At 33.0% G+C, this 20,286-nt stretch overlaps 3 protein-coding genes across 6 annotated transcripts in view; 2 read left to right on the top strand and 1 right to left on the bottom strand.

Moving 5' to 3' along the window:
- LOC101513602 (uncharacterized) overlaps nt 1-5,104 on the bottom strand; it is a 5,192-nt gene extending 88 nt beyond the window's left edge. The window contains exons 1-10 of one of the 2 annotated variants that reach the window (XM_004498194.4): nt 4,934-5,104; nt 3,418-3,659; nt 3,266-3,331; nt 2,643-2,987; nt 2,083-2,335; nt 1,886-1,943; nt 1,377-1,463; nt 1,122-1,253; nt 880-1,018; nt 1-360 (exon numbers count right to left, since the gene is read on the bottom strand). The exon at nt 1-360 is cut by the window's left edge and continues 88 nt beyond it. In XM_004498194.4, coding sequence (XP_004498251.1) covers nt 141-360; nt 880-1,018; nt 1,122-1,253; nt 1,377-1,463; nt 1,886-1,943; nt 2,083-2,335; nt 2,643-2,987; nt 3,266-3,331; nt 3,418-3,494 — 1,377 coding nt within the window. In that variant the 5' untranslated portion in view covers nt 3,495-3,659; nt 4,934-5,104 and the 3' untranslated portion in view covers nt 1-140. The remainder of the gene's footprint in view (nt 361-879; nt 1,019-1,121; nt 1,254-1,376; nt 1,464-1,885; nt 1,944-2,082; nt 2,336-2,642; nt 2,988-3,265; nt 3,332-3,417; nt 3,660-4,933) is intronic. The other variant, XM_004498195.4, reaches the window with a different exon arrangement.
- Nucleotides 5,105-7,802: 2,698 nt separating this feature from the next.
- On the top strand, nt 7,803-12,235 carry LOC101513273 (probable UDP-3-O-acyl-N-acetylglucosamine deacetylase 1, mitochondrial). Of its 2 annotated transcripts, XM_027333204.2 has the most exons (8): nt 7,803-8,028; nt 8,134-8,211; nt 8,330-8,442; nt 8,953-9,159; nt 10,336-10,437; nt 10,857-10,921; nt 11,365-11,509; nt 11,643-12,235. In XM_027333204.2, exons 1-8 carry the CDS (start codon nt 7,923-7,925, stop codon nt 11,694-11,696), a joined length of 870 nt encoding a protein of 289 aa, XP_027189005.1. In that variant the 5' UTR covers nt 7,803-7,922; the 3' UTR covers nt 11,697-12,235. The 2 variants fall into 2 exon arrangements, with proteins under 2 accessions (XP_027189005.1, XP_004498250.1); XM_004498193.4 differs by having other exon boundaries at nt 7,842-8,028; nt 8,134-8,442.
- Nucleotides 12,236-19,848: 7,613 nt separating this feature from the next.
- Nucleotides 19,849-20,286, top strand: part of LOC101512947 (E3 ubiquitin protein ligase RIE1) — a 5,206-nt gene continuing 4,768 nt past the window's right edge. The window contains exons 1-2 of one of the 2 annotated variants that reach the window (XM_073368021.1): nt 19,849-20,011; nt 20,104-20,286. In XM_073368021.1, coding sequence (XP_073224122.1) covers nt 20,111-20,286 — 176 coding nt within the window. In that variant the 5' untranslated portion in view covers nt 19,849-20,011; nt 20,104-20,110. The other variant, XM_073368020.1, reaches the window with a different exon arrangement.

The following is a 20,286-nucleotide window of genomic DNA, read 5'->3' as shown; positions in this document are numbered from 1 at the left end:
TGATGAACCTACTACGGATCCAAACACAGGCGTAATGTGATCCTCGTTTTATTTGTTTTATTTGGTACATCGAAAAGTACAAGAAATTTAAGATAATATTCTAAAGGGATACAAATTAAAGAAGAGAAGGATATAAATAATCATTTAGAAGGTTTAGCTAATAGTAAATGATTTTCAGGAGAAATACTTGGTGAAACATATCTGACAAGCTTTGCATCTAGTCCATGTTCTCTTAACCACATCAACCTCCCTATGTCAATAATCCACTTGCATTTGAATCCCAATGCTGCTCGTTTTGTTGCTTCCATTTCTGAGAGAATTTTTTCAACTCCATCAGTATATCCATTACCTTGCTCCTTTCTGCAACAAAAACACAGTTTTAAAAATATACCGTTTTTAACGAGGTTTCAATATCTATATAGCACTGACACTTCAAATGGAAAATGTGTCTGGTATCTAACATATATTGGTTTTCGACACCGACAAATGTAGTACATTTCATCAACTTCTATTTTCTTAAATTATTATTGGTATCTATATGTCATTGTCAATATTCGGGTGTTTGTGTCTATGTTGGTGCTTCATAATCAATAATTGATTTGACTCTTCTAAAGGGAGTACATAGTAAAGTAATCTTAATCATTAATGCGAAAATCAATAATTGATATTTCAACAAACTAATGAGTTTCACGTAATGTCAATCATCGATTCATTCATTAATAGTTGACATAACTTACTTTACACTCTAAAGTAAATTGCTCACTTTAGAGCAATTCACTTTAGAGGAGTCAAAATCTTTAATAACACAGCTTGAAATACTAATTAACAGGTAGCATGAATTTTGATGTCAATTTAATGATAATAGAATGGAAGGATTACATTGATTGCAAATGCGATATACAATTAGTAATATCAGGAAGATCTGAACCATGATTAGCATCTACCGCCCAGCTGGTAAACCATGTAATGGCATGAAATTCTTCCTTTTTCATTCCCAAATCTAAGAAAAACCTTTTATCTGAAAGGTCACAATAACAGTTAGCTTAGAAACCAGAAGTTATCAAGAGAAGTTTAAATATACAAACTATAGTGTTCACAAGCAAAGAAGAAGGTGTGATTACTTGTGTAGTGTTTCCACTGGCAAAGATGGTGACAACATGTTGCTATAGCTAAACCTCCAAAATTAATATTAGCAATGTTCTGTTCACTGCTATTTTTTCTATGTTGAGGAAAGCAGCATCTCAAAGTCAAATCTGAGGGAAAAAAGTGGATCGATTTTTTTAATTAGAAAAATTGCACTATCATTTTTATGTTTTCAACAATAAAAGAATCATCGTGAATTTCATCAGAATGCATATTTAAATTGCAAAAATCACCTGTTGCAGCTCCACAGAGATGTTTGCCTGTGGCCAGAAATGGAACTCCTTGCAAAGACTCAACAGCATTCAAATTTAAATCTTCAACTGCAAAGTTGGATTTTCGAATTTTATCAGGCTTAAAATTATAAAGGATAGATAATACAGAAAAAACTAAAAATAAAGCAGCAATAAATATGAAGCAGTAGAAGAAATAAAAAAGGAAGGAATATGAATAGAGGCAGAGCATATTATATCAGGGATTATGAAACTTCAGCTTAAAACTGATGAAAAGTTGGAGAGCCTAAAGACCAAAATCTAAACAACAAAAAAATGCAAATGTTGTGTGCATATATATAGTAATCAAAATTAGCAGTAAAGACAGCTCAATCACATATTTCTTTTTAACTTCTAAAAGTAAGCTTTGCAAAGATGTTGAAAGTCATTCATTGCATTGCATAAAGATTGACACATGTTTAATAACAAGTTCAGAAAATATCTTCTACATCAAGAATACTGAAGACCCTTACTGTCAATTCTCAAACGCTCTAACGTCAAGCTCTCATTCTGTCGCAAGGATCGATCAGCCTAGAAATAGCATTGGCATGATGTAAATAACAAATTAGAGATCACAGCAAGTCCAAACAGTTCAGGAACGTCTCCAAATATGATCATTATGATTAAGAACTTAGTAAAAGCAGTTCCAGGTCTAAATCTAAAGTACCACCTTCAACTTGTACGCCTTTCGCTCAACGAGGAAGACTCTATTGATTCCATAACAATCTGCCAGCATTTGTGTCAAATACCCTCTACCAGCTCCAAACTCAATCACTGTAGTGACACTGTCCTCTTTCTCCTCATCTGGCTCTTCACATTTTGATGGTTTCTTGGTAAGAGAATTCTTCAATACACCAAAGTCTTCCAAATTTCCCACAATAGATGCCTGCTGCATTATATGTTTCTCCTGAAATGGCAATTTCCTGCAAACAACTCAAGTTGGAAACAGAAACCAAACCCAAAAACAAAGGATTAAATTCAGTTTGCCTTGAAACCATGCAAAATTGACTGTCACACACACTGCCCCATGTGTTTAGTTCCATGAACACGAGTAATTAAAGTAAGCTTTGTGCTAAACAAAGTAAGCAAAAGGGGGCTTTAGGCTGATGAAACTAACTACTGGAATAAAGCAACAAATCAGAGTCACTGATAAAATGATTTTGATGTAAATTATTTGGGAGAACCTGAATTTAGCCCTAAAATAATTTTGAATCTCTTGGAAATAGCTACCTTTCTTCTTCTTTGCTTTTAATCCAAAGGCTGCAAACCTCTGGCATCTGAAACGAGTCTTGAATATCTTTACACAATGAATCGTGTATAGATTCAATCTTCTCAATCAAATTGCAAAATTCAGGAACACTCATCATATGAAGGGCATTCCTCTTCATTTCCGAAGAAACGGTTGGAGTGGGCAATCTTGAATCATTAATCCTTGAAGCTTCCGCCTCTTGTTGTTCTCCATCAGAACCAGCATTGATACCTTTTTGATAGAAAGGTTGGTCGGACAGAGATTGAACCTGTTTCAGCAATGGGCACCGCTTAACATGCCAACTGAGATTTTGCTCAAGTACCGAGCTGTCAAATGATGAAAGGACATTCACCAAATCAAAAAGAGCTAAAAGATCAAAGACAGACATGGTTTTATAATCTAGGTAGCACCAACACTTCACGTCAAAGGCATGTCCGACACCAACACATGTAGTTACATTTAACTTTCGTTTTCTCAAATTATTACTGGTGTCGACATGTCAGTGTTGTGTCCGGTGTTCGTGCCTGTGTCAGTTCTTCATAGATAATAATAGTTTCAGAGAAAGAAAGAGAGAGAGAGAGAGAGAGAGAGAGAGAATAAGTACTGGGATGGATCTATGGGGCATGGGATCCACTGGCCTTCGGACCTTGAGATATGATTACCACAGAACCTGTGTCCATAGAATTGAGAGAGACTCTAAAGTGAGTGAAATGAATGAATAAAATAATAGATAGAAATAAAAATACTAAAACTTACAAAGAACCATTGAGAAGGGTGTTTGCACAAAATCTGTTTTTGTTGGGAAGCCAAAAATTGCAGCGCTTAGTCTCCATATTACTTCCAAGGTAGCTTCTTTACCACTCAAAAAGCTTACAGCCTCAAATTATAGTTTTGGGTAGATTTTTTTCATAGTTGTATAACCAACGGTCAGCCAAATTGACAGGGAAACTCAATGAGTTAGCAATCTAACCGCCAGAAAAGTGGTCAAATTAGAAAATCTGGATAAAGAAAAAACAGAAAGAAAAATGTATTAAATACATAAATCCAATGCCCCTTTACTTGTTATAAGACATTGAGATTCTAAAACAGCAAGTAAATACAATGCTGAATGTTTCAAACTATATCTCCATCCTGGTTTAAAAATTCCAGCTACAACATACATCCTTAATCCTTAATTAAGCTTGATTATATAACCATGACATGAAATCAATCAATCTTCGGTGCTCAACAGTTCATATATCATACTATAGGTTTTTGAATTTCATATTTTTCTTAGCGATAGGCTACTCAAAATGTTTTGGATGTAAAGAATTGAATGTGTAATATTCAAATAAATAAAAAGTACATATGTGATTAAGGGCCATAGGTCAGTAGTCAGTCACTAGCATTTGTTTGTTGTGTAGCACTAACATTTCAGATTGAAAACATGCAAGGTGTCTGACGGGTGTTGGTGTCCGATACCTACATGACATTGACACTCGTGGTTACATCCAATCACTTATATTTTCTTATATTATTACCAGTGAGTGGTGACTACGCGTCAATATCATGGCCAGTGACAATGCTTCATAGTTTGTTTGATTAAAATGGATTTTCCATTTCAAGTCACAAAAACAACTCGTTGGGTTCATTTTTTCTAATTGATTTTGGAATAGACGTCAATAATGCTGCCATCCAAGATTTAAATAAAGCAGCACAACCCAGTAAAATATTTAAATTAAAAAATAAATAAATAAAACATTGGTTTCAGCAGTTTCTGACAATCTAAGCTACACAACACTTAACCATTTGATTTATTCAGAAGAAAAAGAAACACCAAAACAATTATTTTTACGAAATAAATCAAAATAATGTTCACGTTGGGGCATAGTCTAGTTCACCTAACCAATTGTTTAGACTCAAGTGGTTAATGAATTTAAGTTAAGGTCAAGTTAATCTGCAATAAATACTGAGTTCGAATCTTTTGTCAAACTTTACTTATTTTATGAAGGAATTTCAAATATTTGGGGTCTCTTTCTCATGAGAATTGGATAGTTGAGACAAAATATAGTTCAGCTTAATTTTTTGTTCAGACAATTAACCAAACATAACAAAGACATCACTCATTAATCAACTGATTAATCAGTTAAAAGCATAGATTACCATAAACTAATCAATTACGGATTTGAATTTTCACATAGAATGTAACAAATGCAATGAAAATCAGCATTGCATGAAAGCTATATACCTAAGAAAGCGGGAGTAAGAACTAGAAGGAAGACGAGACGAGTACCTTGGCAATAGGAGTTTTCCACACACACTGTTGTAGTTGGAGTTTCGGCCTGAAACACAAGGACGACGATTTGGACTCTGCAGAAAACACGCCTCACACAAACCAACCTAGTACTACACTGCTTAGGGCGCGTTTGGCTGGATGTTATATTTTAGCATTTGATTTTCAAATTTCAAAGGTAAAATTTGAAAACAAAATATAATATAGTTTCCTTGTTTCCTTAACAATTATTCTAGAGTGTTTGTTAAACATTCTTTTAAAAGTTTGATTTTTTTTTTAAATAGTTTTAGTAGCAAAACTTACATATTAAAAATGGAGATAGAGGAGTATTTTAAATTTAGTGTCTCAATTTATATGGACTATATATCAATCTAAAAGAAGTTATGTATTTATTGAATGATGTGTTATACTTTCTTTATTAATAATAAAAATAAAAGAGTTCCAAATTGATTTAGGTATCCTTTTTTTTAATCAAAGAGTTTTTAAACAATCTCGTCTATTATTCTTGATAAAATGAAGGCAAAAAACTATTAAGTTTGGATGTTACTTCTTTATCTTATACAAATAATTCTTTTTTCGACGTTGATCATTGACGATGATAATAAATTTTGTGGAAATTTTATTTGAGACAACTCTACAATATATTAATTTTCGGTACGATATTATTTATATAAATCAAAGCAAGATTTTTTAGTTTCAAAATCTTATAACCTTTAATTGGAGCAAGATTTTTTAGTTTCAAAATCTTATAACCTTTAATTGGGCTTATATGCTAACTTAAGTTTGATAATTTTTTTAGCTATAGGTGCAAGTCCTAAAAGCAAATTATGGTTCCAATAAATTGTGTTGTGTATTGTACTATTTTCTTACGTGAATAAAGAGTTAAATATAGTCTATTATGTCTTTCACTTATTTAAGTGAAGTGATGTCAAATTAGGATTCTAAGAAGATAGTATTTTAAATGAGATAACAACCACCAAAAAGATATGTCAAATTAAGATTCGAAGAAGATAGTATTGACACAAGTTGTACATCGTGTTAAGACTCTCTTATATATTTGTTTGATTTTAGTAGAATTATTTACTTGGTCTTGATGACCCATATTTTTACATGTATTTTTAGGTTTTTCATGTCAAAATCTTAACATCGTTTGTGCTTTTGATTTGTTGTGTTTGTCGTCATATATTTATTTTTTCTCCTTAGATGTTCTTGCAAGTTGGAGTAATTTTATAAAATCTACTACCTATAGTTTTGCTATTGTGACTACATGTTTATTCTCCGTCAGAGTGGCATGAGATCTTATGGTCAGAACCGGCTCAACGTGTTATGAGGCCTAAAGCGAAATTATTATATGAGGCATTTTCAAGGTTAATAAATTATTAATATTTAAAAAAAATGATCTTTCGCAATTTTTTCAATGCAAAATCATTTATCAAATTATTGTAATCAATTTCGTTTAACAATTATTTTTCAATCAATAATAAAGCTAATTCATTTAATATTTCTTGTGACATCGTTGATCTTAGATAAAATTTAATTAATTTGAGTTTCAAAAAGTTTATTTTTGCTAAAGCGATAGTTATAGGAATTGTTAACATTATTCTATAAGCAATATATGCATTTGGAAAATAATCTAATCTTCTTATATAATTAAGTGTGTCAATTGATGTATCATTTTCTACTTTATCTACAAATAAATCTAATCCATCAATATTTGAGTTGTCTTTATGTTTTAAAGAACGTTCAAAGTTAATAGAATATTTTTTTATTTTTCATTATCCAATGATTTTAATTTCTCAATATTAAATAGAAAACCAAAAATATTTGCATACAATTTAAATTGTTCAAATCTACATAGAAGCAACACACATTCAACAAGATTAAAGATAAATATTAGAATAATATTACCTGATCGGTAAAATACTATTTCGAAATAAAAATATCTTTTTAGTTTCTATTACAGTCAAATAGAAATGGTTGATGCTGCTACAATTAAAAAAAAAACTAATAATTTAGAATATAAATATTTACTTAATACTTAACAGATGAAGAAAGAGACAAACAAATTAAAAACACATATCTGAATATAGTATGGCCACTAACAAGAGCTAATCACAATTAAAATTCAAAACGAAAAATAAAATCAAACCAATGAATAAGGAAGTAATGTCAAAGTGAAAAAAACAATTGTTTTGTGGCGTTGATAGCAAAGTTTCAGACGAATATTTTAATATGATATTGTAAGAGACATTTTTAGTGAAAAATAATGCATTTAATATAAGAGAATTTTTAGTGAAAATCAATGCTTTTTAGTAGTACAATTTGTCTATAATTTTTATAATATATTATTGGACATGTACCGTATAAATATTGAACTAAAAAATTATTTTTTGGCAAGGTTTAAATTAAGCGCTTTAAGTGTCTTTCTTATGGAGGTAATATAAATATAAATATATAATATATTTAAATGGTCCTAATCAACATATGTGGAAAAATGGGATAAAAACTTTTGTATTTATGAAGAATAAGCATCTTCATATTTTTGGTACATAAAACAAATAATAAATCTTATTAAGAATAGGAGTTTGACAACTAATAAGTATGTGGTTTTATTCGACAATACCTAAAATAAAATGTTTTTAATTACATTGCTAACGAGACATTTAAAAGTTTTTGGGAGAAAATAGAGTCCTTATATCTTTCTAAATCATAGAATAATAAACTGCTCTTGAATATGAAATAATAAATTGTTCTCTTGAATAACTATATAAATTTAAATAAAAAAGAGGAAACTTTATCACATACGACTTTAGTGATTTTCAAAAATTCTTTATCACATTTTAGGAATGAGTAACAAGTTCGACAATAAGATTTTGGAACTATTTCTATTGCTTTATTTACTTAGAGTATTTGGTGACATCTGGAGTTCTTATAACTACTTCAGCCCCTAAAAATGTTGTTTTTGTTCTTAATGAGAATATGAGAAGGAATGCTTATAAGTGGAGTCGTCTCGGCACAGTTTGCTGCTGACTTCCATCACTGCAATGTCTGCTCTCAACGCTCTCCGATCCTCAAAACTTATCTCCTGGAAGCCCGTTCGTCCTCACTCTCTCTCTTATCCCCTGTTTGTTTCATTTAAAATTTTCAAATAAATCATTTATAACCAAACACACCTCAACTATCACGATCTATTTGTGCAGACCGGGAGGCTTCAACAAACCCTAGCAGGATGTGTGGAGCGGAAGGGAAACTCATTGCATTCAGGAAAACTTTCGAAGGTGAGATTGTGTCCTGGATTTGCAGGTCAAGGAAGGTACTTCGAGTTTCGTTCGAATTCGATTCCTGCTTCGGTTGAATTTGCTCAGGTTTCTCCTCTATGTACTACTCTCTGTAAAGATGGTTTGAGAATTCGGACTGTGGAGCATTTGCTTTCTGCTTTGGAGGCTGCTGGGGTTGACAATTGTAGGATTCAGATAGAGAATTTGGATGACTGTGCTGATGATGTTGAGGTCAGAATATTGTTAAATGATTAGATACATTTTTCATTTTTTCCAAATATGACTCTAGTTAATAATTTTGATACCACGAAGTGTCTTAGAAGATGAGAAGAGTTGAACACATTCATATACAAAAAAATATTTTAGGAACATCCATGTACAAAATGGACACATTAAATATACTATCTACTTTTCTAAATATATGTGAAAATTGCAAAAAAAAAAAAATGAGTCAATATTATAGTAGTAGTATGATAAGAAAAGGTCTTAGCAGTTTACCAGCAACCTCTAATAATTGCTGCTACTTTGTGTTTGGTTCTATAAGAATAGTACAGTTTGTAATTTTCATATCAATTCTCCTAGACTCTGCACTTCATTAAAATAAAGAGAGTATTTGCAATTTAGTGGAAAGAAAAGAATCTGCAATTAAATTTTCTCCCTTTCCTTCTGTCCTCTACATTTAGTTCTTGGAATAAATATATTGTACTCAAATAGTATTATTTTCCATTATTTCTAGCACAGATTCCTATATTTGACGGGTCGGCAAGGGAATGGGTGGCAGCCTTGGAAGAAGTTGGTTTAGAGATAGCAACTGATGTTGATGGAAAAAGCTGCGAGAAAATAGCTCCACATGTGAATGAACCAGTGCATGTTTGGAAGAATGATTCTTTTGTTGCTGCATTTCCTTCGGAAGTGGTTCAAGTAACTTATGGCATAAACTTTCCACAGGTAAGGATAGGTTGATACATTTGATTGAGAATATTGATCAAGATTTTTCTTAGCATATGCCATTAAGATATTTCTATTTTCTTTCGGTTTTCTTCAATACACTATACTTACTAGACTTTTATAAATGAAAAGTTTTGCTTGCTTTTCTTTTTATAGATCTTCACAAGTCACCTAATTTTCTAAGGTTGAAAGAGCATAGTTGACATGTCTTTCAAAGGATGAAGCACCAAGGAGAAGCAACCTAAAGTGTCACATTATTTTGTTCCAAAATGTCAAACTTAAAGCTTCCAACAAGAACAAAAACTAAAACCTTTTCCCACTAGGTGGGATTGGCCAATAAATCAAAAGATGTCATTTTATTATTGCTAAAAATAATGCACACTTAAGGCTAAGAAAGGAAAATAATAAGAAGTAGGAAACCAGATAGCAGTTTGAAGCTTTGTGTTATTTGACTAATAATCACTGCAAAATTGTTTTTATCTTTATTCTTCACCAGAGGATGTCTTTCGAAGAGCATATCAAATTTCTTAGTTTCGGGCATTTTTAGTGACTTTTTTTATAAAAAACTAGTTGTGGTAATGATAGAACTGTTGGGCCTAAGACTAGTGAAAGGCCCAAACCTGTTGTGTGGAGAGTGTATGCCCGCAGGTGTAAAAATGAGAACATTCATTCTATTAATAAAATGGCAGGGGAACTCTCTGAATTCTAGGAATTTCAGTTACACAGAGGAGAATAAATTGAGGAGGGTAGTGCAGCATTGGTTATGCACAATTATTGTTATCATTGTATTAGGAGAGTATTATTTTCTCTGGAGGAGCTCTGCTCTGGTTTATACATTTTAACAAAATTTTCCCTTCTTCCATAAATCAATAAATCCTCATTTCATCTATCATTTAATTGTTTCATTGGTTCCTACTTTCTGCGAGTCTATCAGGTAACACTTTTTATTTAAGGTTGAGAATGCAATAGAATATGATAAGTTGTTTCCCCATCATGATTACCCTACCCTTGCATGAGAATCAAAACTTTTACCTTGTTCCAAGAGAATGCTAGAGAACAAATCGGCTAAATTTTTTAATTTCAAAAGATTTTGTTTAGCAAGGTTGCAACTACTAATATTTTAATCATTTGAAGGTTTGACATTGAATATTAGGCAAATACACCTTTCTTTTACAGGCACCTGCTATTGGCCTCAAGTGGTTTCCTACAACCCCCTTGGACGATTTGGTTTATTCCACGCAAATAGCTCCTTCAAGAACCTTCTGCATCTATGAGGAGGTTAGTCATAAAGTCCAGCAATTTGTAGTCTAGTTATTGGCTTGTTTTTGAAGTCCAGCAATTTGTAGTCTAGTTAGTGGATAACAGAATATTATTGATGTTACTTGTATGTGTTGGGCTGTATGTTTAACCAGATATACAAAAGCCTTGCTTAATTTCACTTAGTGAGGTCAGCCAAATAGATATAACTGACACTAATTTGTTCAATCAAAAACCAAATTGTATTGAGGAGATCCTGGATCGGTCTTCAGAGCTGTATTGTATTGATTCTGGTTACCCTGACTGGAATTGTATCAATAAAATCCATCATTTGATTGATTGTTCATCTCTTCGTAGTTCTTACTTGTTGAATCTATTAGCTTGGTTGAACGTGTTTATGCCATGTAACTGGATACCCTGCTTTAAAATATCTTTTGCAGGTTGAGCAAATGCGCAATGCTGGACTTATCAAAGGGGGCTCTCTGGAAAATGCCATTGTGTGCAGGTATTTACTTTCCTATAAATTTGTATTAAAACCGTTCTTAATGCTCAGCTATGTGATAGCTAGAGATCAGTTTTGATTGCTTATGATACTAAAGCACAGTTTATGCAGACACATTGATTCGTTAGAATTTACCCAAAATTTCATGCTCGAAAAGCATAGATCCATGTAATTAGGATCATAAATCTTGGCACTAGATTTTTAAAGTAAGTCACTATTTCGTCAAAGTATGGCATTATTTATGGTATTTATAACTTAGTTACAATCATAAGACGCAGTTTTCACGATTCCTTTGCAAGACCCAATATTAGAAATTTATACCTTAATCTCAAATAATAAGATCAGTAATCAGTTGAGATCAGATAAATTCATTTCCATTAGTACACTGAATTATGTTCTATTGTTGGTACATATCATTGTATAATTTTTACTGTTTTCTTTTGCAGTACAAGCAAAGGCTGGTTGAATCCACCTCTTCGTTTCAGTGATGAACCATGTCGTCACAAGATTTTAGATCTTATTGGTGATCTCTCCCTGTTTGCTCAGTTTGGAAATCAAGGACTCCCAGTGGCACACTTTGTAGCTTACAAGGTTTGTGTCATTCGTTCTCCTCCCTCCCTATACTCGATTTTTAATGTGTCACAAATGCTGATTTTGTATCTTGTGCAACCTGAGACAACATGATTTTTAATGCAAATGATTCTTATGCTATTGCTTGATGCAGGGTGGCCATGCATTGCATGTAGATTTGGCACGCCGACTGATGGGAATGACGTGAAATGCTGGCATGTTTCCTCTGATAAACAAGAACCTATTGCAAATTTTGGTGAATTTGTTGCTGAAGTTCAATCTTATGCTTTTGAGCTCCTCTGCAGCCATGGTGGGATACTGAAATGCATAGTCTCTCTTTAGGAACCGACAGAGAGGTTAAGAAGGCCAAGTCCTCCCAAGTATTGCTGCCACCACTTTGTCCACTTATAATGAAAGCGTCCAAGCAGAAATTTTATAAAAGAAAGTAGTTCAATTTCTTAATTATATGAATTTCAAATATTAAAGGAAAACCATTTAGCCAGAATCACAATCAATAATGTTTGGATATCATTTGATAAAATGATCAAATGATTTATGTATCAGTCCTATCATTACACTCAGTAGGGATTAATAATTAAATTTCTTAATACCAATATACAGGCTAAAGTGGAGAAAGAATTGGATTGTGGAATTGCATGACCACCCACAGAAACGCATTCCTGACAATAATTGTGTCATGCGCTTACTGATTTCAATTGTCGAATCTCATATCAATGAAAGATGTTATGTAAAGCTAGTTTGGTGAAAGTGTAATGTGAATTATTTGATCTCAAATCAATAACCGAAATGTTTAATATATGTTGAATAAGAGAAAATGAGAGAGACATATGATGAAACCGTGTGTCTGAACTACACAACGGAGACTGTTTTATATAGGCTCAAGGCAATAAATACAAAAATAAATATGGGAGATATTATCCCTATTTACATGATATGTAATAAATATAAATATATTTTCAACACTCCCCCTCAAGCTGGAGCATATAAATCATATGCACCAAGCTTGTTACATATATAACTGATTCGAGGACCTCTCAGAGACTTAGTGAATACATCTGCCAATTGATCATTGGAATTAACAAAACTAGTGGTGATGTCGCCTGATTCGATCTTCTCCCTTACAAAGTGACAATCTATCTCAATATGCTTGGTCCTCTCATGAAAAACTGGATTAGAGGCAATGTGCAATGCTGCTTGATTATCACATATTAATGTCATTTGTGTTGCCTCTTCAAATTGAAGCTCTTTGAGTAACTGTTTCAACCAAATGAGCTCACAAGTCACTAATGCCATAGCCCTGTATTCAGCTTCAGCGCTAGATCTTGCAACTACACTTTGTTTCTTACTCTTCCAAGATATTAAGTTTCCTCCAACAAGTACACAATACCCAGAAGTGGATCGCCTATCAATGGGTGAGCCTGCCCAATCGGCATCTGAATAACCAACTATCTGAGTATGTCCTCTGTTTTCATAAATTAGACCTTTTCCTGGAGCACCTTTAATGTATTTCAAGATTCGTATCACTGCATCCCAGTGTTCTTGACAAGGAGAATTTAAGAATTGACTTACCACACTGACTGCAAAAGAAATGTCTAGACGGGTGACTGTGAGGTAGTTTAATTTACCAACCAATCTTCTGTATCTCCCTGAATCTAAAAATGGCTCCCCATGATTAGGTAGAAGTTTGACGTTTGGATCCATAGGAGTGTCAACCGGTTTGGCATTCAACAAACCTGTCTCTTCAAGAATATCCATAGCATATTTTCTTTGTGAAATTACTAAGCCGTCCTTAGATTGGGCTACCTCAATACCCAAGAAGTAGCGGAGCTTGCCAAGATCTTTAGTTTGAAACTGATGAGATAAATGTTGTTTCAATTGGAGTATGCCCTGTTGATCACTACCAGTTATGACAATATCATCTACATAGACAATCAAGTAAATGCACCCTTGGGTTGAGTGACGATAAAAAAGAGAATGATCAGCTTCACTTCGAATCATGCCAAATTGTTGCACTACTGTGCTAAATCTACCAAACCAAGCTCGAGGAGACTGTTTAAGACCATAGAGAGACCTCTGAAGTCGACAAACCATGGTAGAGGACTCCCCCTGAGCAACAAACCCAGGTGGTTGCTCCATATACACTTCTTCTTCAAGGTCACCATGCAAAAAAGCATTTTTAATGTCAAGTTGATGTAGAGACCAATGTCTGATGGCTGCAATAGAGAGGAGTAGTCTAACAGAGGCCATCTTAGCCACAGGGGAGAAAGTATCACTGTAATCGAGGCCAAAAACTTGAGTGTACCCTTTTGCTACCAAACGAGCTTTAAAACGATCAATCTTACCATCAGGACCAACTTTCACCGTATAAAGCCAACGACATCCTACTAAAGACTTTCCCGACGGTAAAGGAACCAATTCCCATGTACCACTACTCTGAAGTGCACACATCTCGTCAATCATTGCTTGTCTCCACTCTGGGTGAGATAAAGCTTCACCTGGAGATTTAGGAATAGAAACAGAAGACAGGGAAGACAAACAAGTATAATGCAAAGGAGAAAGACGATGGTAACTCAAGCCAATGTAATGAGGGGATGGGTTACGAGTAGGACGTATACCTTTACGAATAGCAATAGGAATATCAAGGGTCGGATCCGATAAAGAAGGAGGTGGCGGTGAAGGAGCGTCTGGAGTGACCTCGGTATCAAGAACAGGTGTAGGGACATGTACAACCGATGGTGGTTGACGACGACGATATGTCTGAAGAGGTTGTACAGTTGGAGGATCAACAAGAGGAGTCTCAAGTGGGACAGTGGGAGGGGCCACAGGAGGTGTCTCAGGTGGGGCATACGTAATAGGCTCTAATGGTAAAAGAGAAGGTGAAATAGACTTTGGTAGGTCCAGAGGAATAGTTGCAGACAAAGGATCAGGAAGCGACTCATAGTATGTAACAGACTCAAAAAATGTGACATCAACCGATATGAGATATCGTCGAAGAGTAGGAGAATAACAACGATAACCTTTTTGGGACCGATGATAACCCAGAAAGACACATTTTAATGATCGAGCTGAAAGTTTGTCAAGACCAGGAGTGAGATTGTGGACAAAACATGTAGATCCGAAGACCCGAGGAGGAAGTGAGTGAAGAGGGGTACCAGGAAAGAGGATCGAGTGAGGGACTTTGTTATCAAGAGCAGACGAAGGCATGCGATTTATAAGATAGCACGCCGTTAGAACAGCATCGCCCCAAAAGCGAGATGGTACATTACCATGAAGAAGGAGAGTACGAGTGGTTTCAATAAGGTGCCGATTTTTGCGTTCGGCTACCCCATTTTGTTGAGGTGTATGAGCACAAGATGTTTGATGAAGAATGCCGTTAGAGGTCATAAAATTTTGAAATTGATGGGACAAATATTCACGGGCATTATCACTGCGCAAAGTGCGAATGGATACACCAAATTGAGTTTTAATTTCCTTATAAAATTGTTCAAAAATAGAAAATAATTCAGACCTATTTTTCATTAAAAATAACCACGTACAACGGGAAAAATCATCGATAAAGGTAACAAAATATCTAGACTCAAGTGTGGAAATAGTACGAGAGGGACCCCAAACATCTGAGTGAACTAAAGCAAATGGGGAGGAAGCTCGTTTATTAGCTCGATCAGTGAAATGACTACGAGTGTGTTTCCCTAATTGACACGACTCACAATTTAAGCTAGATATTTTGGTTAGATTAGGTACTAATTGTTGAAGTTTGGGAAGACTCGGATGACCTAACTGAGCATGTATAGTAAGAGGAGAATATGTGGTAGGGCACGCTGTTGATGGGTTTGAGAGATAATAAAGACCATTAGACTCACATCCGACACCAATTTGTCGTCCTGATATTCGGTCTTGCAAAGTAACATTGCAATTAGTAAATGTGACAACACAGTCATGAGAACGAGTCAATCGACTGATAGAAATTAAATTAAATGGGCATCCAGGCACATAAAGGACAGATTTAACTAACAAAGTAGGGAGTATTTGGACAGTGCCAATCCCTTGAGACTGTGTTTGGGAACCATTGGCTGAGACTATCCTAGGTAAATAACCAGATGTTGTGAGAGAGGAGAAAAGAGTCTTATTACCAGTAATGTGATCAGATGCACCAGAATCGAGAATCCATGGGCTATGAGAAGGTGAGATGCAAACAAGTGAATTACCACTTTGTGCGGCGGAAACAACGGAACTCGAGTTCTGACAATACTCTCTCCACCGAAGAAAATCTTTATAAGTAGCCATAATCAATAAGTAGTTACCTAAAAACCAGCAGCAAAACAGTGGCGAAATATGGTTTTTTTTTTTTTTTCGATGAACAGTACCGCACGATGTACAGTGTCGCGCAATGAACAGTGTCGCACGATGAACAGTGAACAGTAGAGAAAAAAATGAACGAAAAAGCGACAAAGAAGGGTAAACCGGAATTGAGACACGGTTTACCGAAAAAAAAAATCTCCCCAAGGGACAGGGGGCCGGGGTAATCACGATATAGGGTTGTCTCTCTTAATAGGCTCTAGATACCATGTTGAATAAGAGAAAATGAGAGAGACATATGGTGAAACCGTGTGTCTGAACTACACAACGGAGTCTGTTTTATATAGGCTCAAGTATATATATATATATATGCTTTTATCACTACAATCAAACTGATCCAAAACATTGATGCCGATGAATTTGTGCCTAAACATGGAAACTTTCCACAAGAACAGCCAAACACTAGAATACACAATCTATAAGGAGAAAATTACTATATTTCTAAAGGTAACTTCGGTGGATAATCTCAATTGAACCAGAGACTAGAGATTCAACTTCTTTCTTGAAATGTAAGCCAACATGTCCATTGGATAAAAAATCAAGCTCAGGAACGATGAAAACTTTTGAATGATCACTTCCACCGTACGTTTTGTCTGACAAACAAAATTCCTAACTTTGTTTGATCATATAGAAATGGTAGAGGTATGAATGTAAACATGGTGACAATAAAACATTATTTGAATAATTGATCTAAAGTTTCGAGGTTTTACGACTCTAACGATTTAGTCTGGTAGCAAAAAGAGACATTGAATCTATAGGTTGTGGGTTCAATTTTCGCTAATGCAATTGGAGGAAAATAAATGTAAATCATTTTAAATGTCCAGTGAGTTTAAAGTCTTTTCTATCTTGAACTCAAACACAATCCCTTCACCATAAATTAGTGAGTCCAAAGGTCTTCTTTACATTGAACTGAAGATCATTATCTCACTTAAAATTTATTTCATAAAAAAAAGTTTAATAAATTATTAGAGACAATAATAGAGTTAGATAATGATCAAATAGTATCGTTATCCTTCAAACATTTGTTCCATCATAAAAAAAATTCCATCAAACATTTGAATGGTAGTTAAGAAGAGACTAGTGAGTCCTCATAAAGTATACTAATAGCAAAAGAACTATATATGCACATTTGATAAAGTGTAATAAGCGTGTTAACAAGTACAAGTCAATCTACAATTCAGTTATTCAAACCAACTCCACTCGCATTTTGACTCAATTCGTTCAAGTTCGGGTCTAATTCATTTAAACTCAATAGTGATACGATCACTTGAAAAAGTCACATGACTTTTTCTTTTTATCGACATATATAATTTGATGACTTGTTATTAGTTTTAATTGCTTTATGTATTTTGTTGTATTTGTGGATGTATTTAAAATATTGAATGATGTGTTACGACAAAATTTTATAATTATTGATATTTTAAACATTAAAATTTAATTACATTATTTAATAATTAAAAAATACTTTTATTTATAGCTCGCAAATCCAACTCGCTGATTACCAAGTTGGTTTGGTTGGGGTTTATGTAAAAATTGCTAACTAAAAATTCAAGTCAAGCCAAATTAAATTGATGAGGTTGAATATAATTTAGTTAAAATCGACCAATGAACACGCTAATTGTAATTAATGTATGTGCACTTTAAAAAGAAAGTGTTATGGATGCGCAATGAGTTGCAAATAAGTAATAAATGGAATAGAGATCCATCACCAACTTTATTGATGTAAAAGAAATAGTAAAATATGAACTTTATAATAAAAAAGTCTCCTGGTAAAAAAAGTCCCGTAAAAAAAACTTTATAATCGAGAGAGGTTTTTAATTTGAAAAATAAGAGAGAACAGAATCTAAGGACAAAATTTAAAATACAAGAGAAATAAACCCAAAAGAAATTAAAATACACGAGAGAAAAACAAATGAAGAGAATTCATTCTCATCACTAGTCTCATGATTGAGGAGATTAAATTTAAGATATTACTAAAATTGATTTAAGGAACTGATTTATTCAAAAGAGTATTTTTGTATACACTCATTGGTATCACATTATATTGATTTATTAAACTCTTTGATTTTGTTTTCTTAGATTGGAAGATAATCTAGACGAGCCCAAACCGATTACAGAACACATAATATGGTATTTATTGTTAATGAATAGATCCTTATTGTGCTCTTGTAACAATTTAGATTGGGCGATCAGCAAATAGTAGTTTTTACTGTTTTGTACGAGTATCTATCTATAACACTCTTGATAGTACTTATTTCAATGTACCAAACTCTATTCACTATTCCTATGAAGGAAATGAGGTAAGTTTATTTGAGTAAAAAAAGTAATTTCTATAATTATTTTTAGTTTTTATATTTAATAGAAAGATGTATTGTGACCGAAAATATTTTTAGAGTATTAATGGATCACAAAAATCATGTGTGATTTTTAAAATTAATATGATTAAAATCATAAAGTCTCAAAAGTGTATTAATTTATGATTGATTCACAATGAAAAATTTAATTGTAAAATACTTATACACTCAATATTCATACCAACTACTAAATCCTTATAGTATAATATAATTGTATATTCTTAATCTTTTTATTGAGTTTTTTTTCCAGTATAGTATGATACAATTGTGTCTTCTTAGTATTTGTCAATTAGATCCATTTGAGTTCTATATCTAAAATAGTACTAAAATGTAGGTTTAAATTTTGATATGATGTGAAGATTTTACTCGTAGGTAACACGAAATAAATATTTGAAAATATTTTTTATTTTAAAATTTGAGTAAACGAAAATATTTTCATGCGTGTGAGATATTTAAAAGATTGTTGAAAAAAATGACGATTAATGAAACCTAAATATTGTGTAGTTGAATTTTTTTGCATTTGTCAAAATCATAAATCAAATATTGTTGGATCAAAATCGAAGAGTTCACATTTCAATTATGTGATTTGAATAAAAATATATCATTGGAATATGAGTTATTCAATCTTAATCGAAACATTGGTTCAAATAACTTTTAAAATTGTCTATTATCTTTATAAATCAACACAAATCTTTCCCACATAATTAAGTTAAAATATTTACGGTATGAGTGACCTAATTTTGTTTTCATAATAAAAGGTAGGTTTGTTACATATTATAAAATATGTGAATATACAAATTAGTCAATGAAATTGTAGTCGTCGGTCAAATTAATTCTTATATTTTGTGAATTGATAAATACATAATCCGAATCGTAAAATATCAATCAAAATTGTTCATCTATAAACTTTTGTCATTAAATATTTTGATGCGACAATGTAATTGAATAAGTGACTTATCTACGTTAATTCAACATTAATGTCATCTTCTTGATGACAAATTTGTTGATGAAACTTTATCATCTCAAAGACAAATTTATGAAGAATTGTCATTGTACATGTACTAATTATAGATAAATTAGATCATGAAAAATTTAAATTTTTTAGAAAAATTAGTTCAGGTAGTGATGACATTATTATAAGATCAACGTGAATGAGTCAAATATTCAATTAACACGTCACATCATATTCTTTAAGGATAAAAATTTAAATATGAATTTTTTTATTACTATTTTACAATTTCATAGATATATTTGTCAATTTATAAAATTTAGACATTAATTTGATTGACGTTTACAATTTGAATGATTAACTTGTATATTTATCTAATTATAAAAAATAATTTTAATACTCAATAACCTACATATTATTTTTTAGATAGTTTAAATTATAAGAAACGTTGTAAAAGTATTTTAAAAAAAATATCAATTATAAAATGATATTTTTTTAGAAGTTATTAAAAATTTTAGATTCTTTTAAAACAATACAATAAATAGATAAAATTTTCCAAAGTAATCATTTAAGAAAATGATTTTTTTTCTTCAAATAAACTTAACAAACAAGGTCAAAATGTGGGAGTGAGAAAAAAAAAAACTTATCATGGTTTACTACGATATTGTACCATCCTTAACAACCATATTTCCCTTCGATCCACCTTTCAACGCACCACACACTCACAACACTTCCTTCCTTCTTAAATTACTATGACTTCCTCTTAAAGTAATATAACCCGCGCGCGATTCATAAAGCGCTTTTCCGAAACTTCCAATTTACCAATTTCTTCTTCTTCCCAAGGTTTCCTCTCTTTTTTCATTTAATATTTTTTTCCACCTTCTTTTCGCTTTTCAATTTCAATTATTATGCAAACGCGCGTTTTCTTTCTCTAGCTCAGCGATGTCTACACGGACCACCCCCGCAACAGAAGTACCGGAGTCCCACGCGCCTCTACTCCGTCCACGCCATGAAGGCGGGCGCGGTCCCACCCTCGCGCTGCTACTTGGACGCGCCACCGGACGCAGAGGACCGTCGGTGCTTGTACGAGAAACGGCGGCGCGTGAACTCGAAGAGCG

This window comes from Cicer arietinum, chromosome 4 (genome assembly GCF_000331145.2).
Source record: "Cicer arietinum cultivar CDC Frontier isolate Library 1 chromosome 4, Cicar.CDCFrontier_v2.0, whole genome shotgun sequence".
In the NCBI taxonomy this organism is placed as follows: domain Eukaryota; kingdom Viridiplantae; phylum Streptophyta; class Magnoliopsida; order Fabales; family Fabaceae; genus Cicer; species Cicer arietinum.
This window is presented reverse-complemented; position numbering and strand designations above follow the sequence as displayed.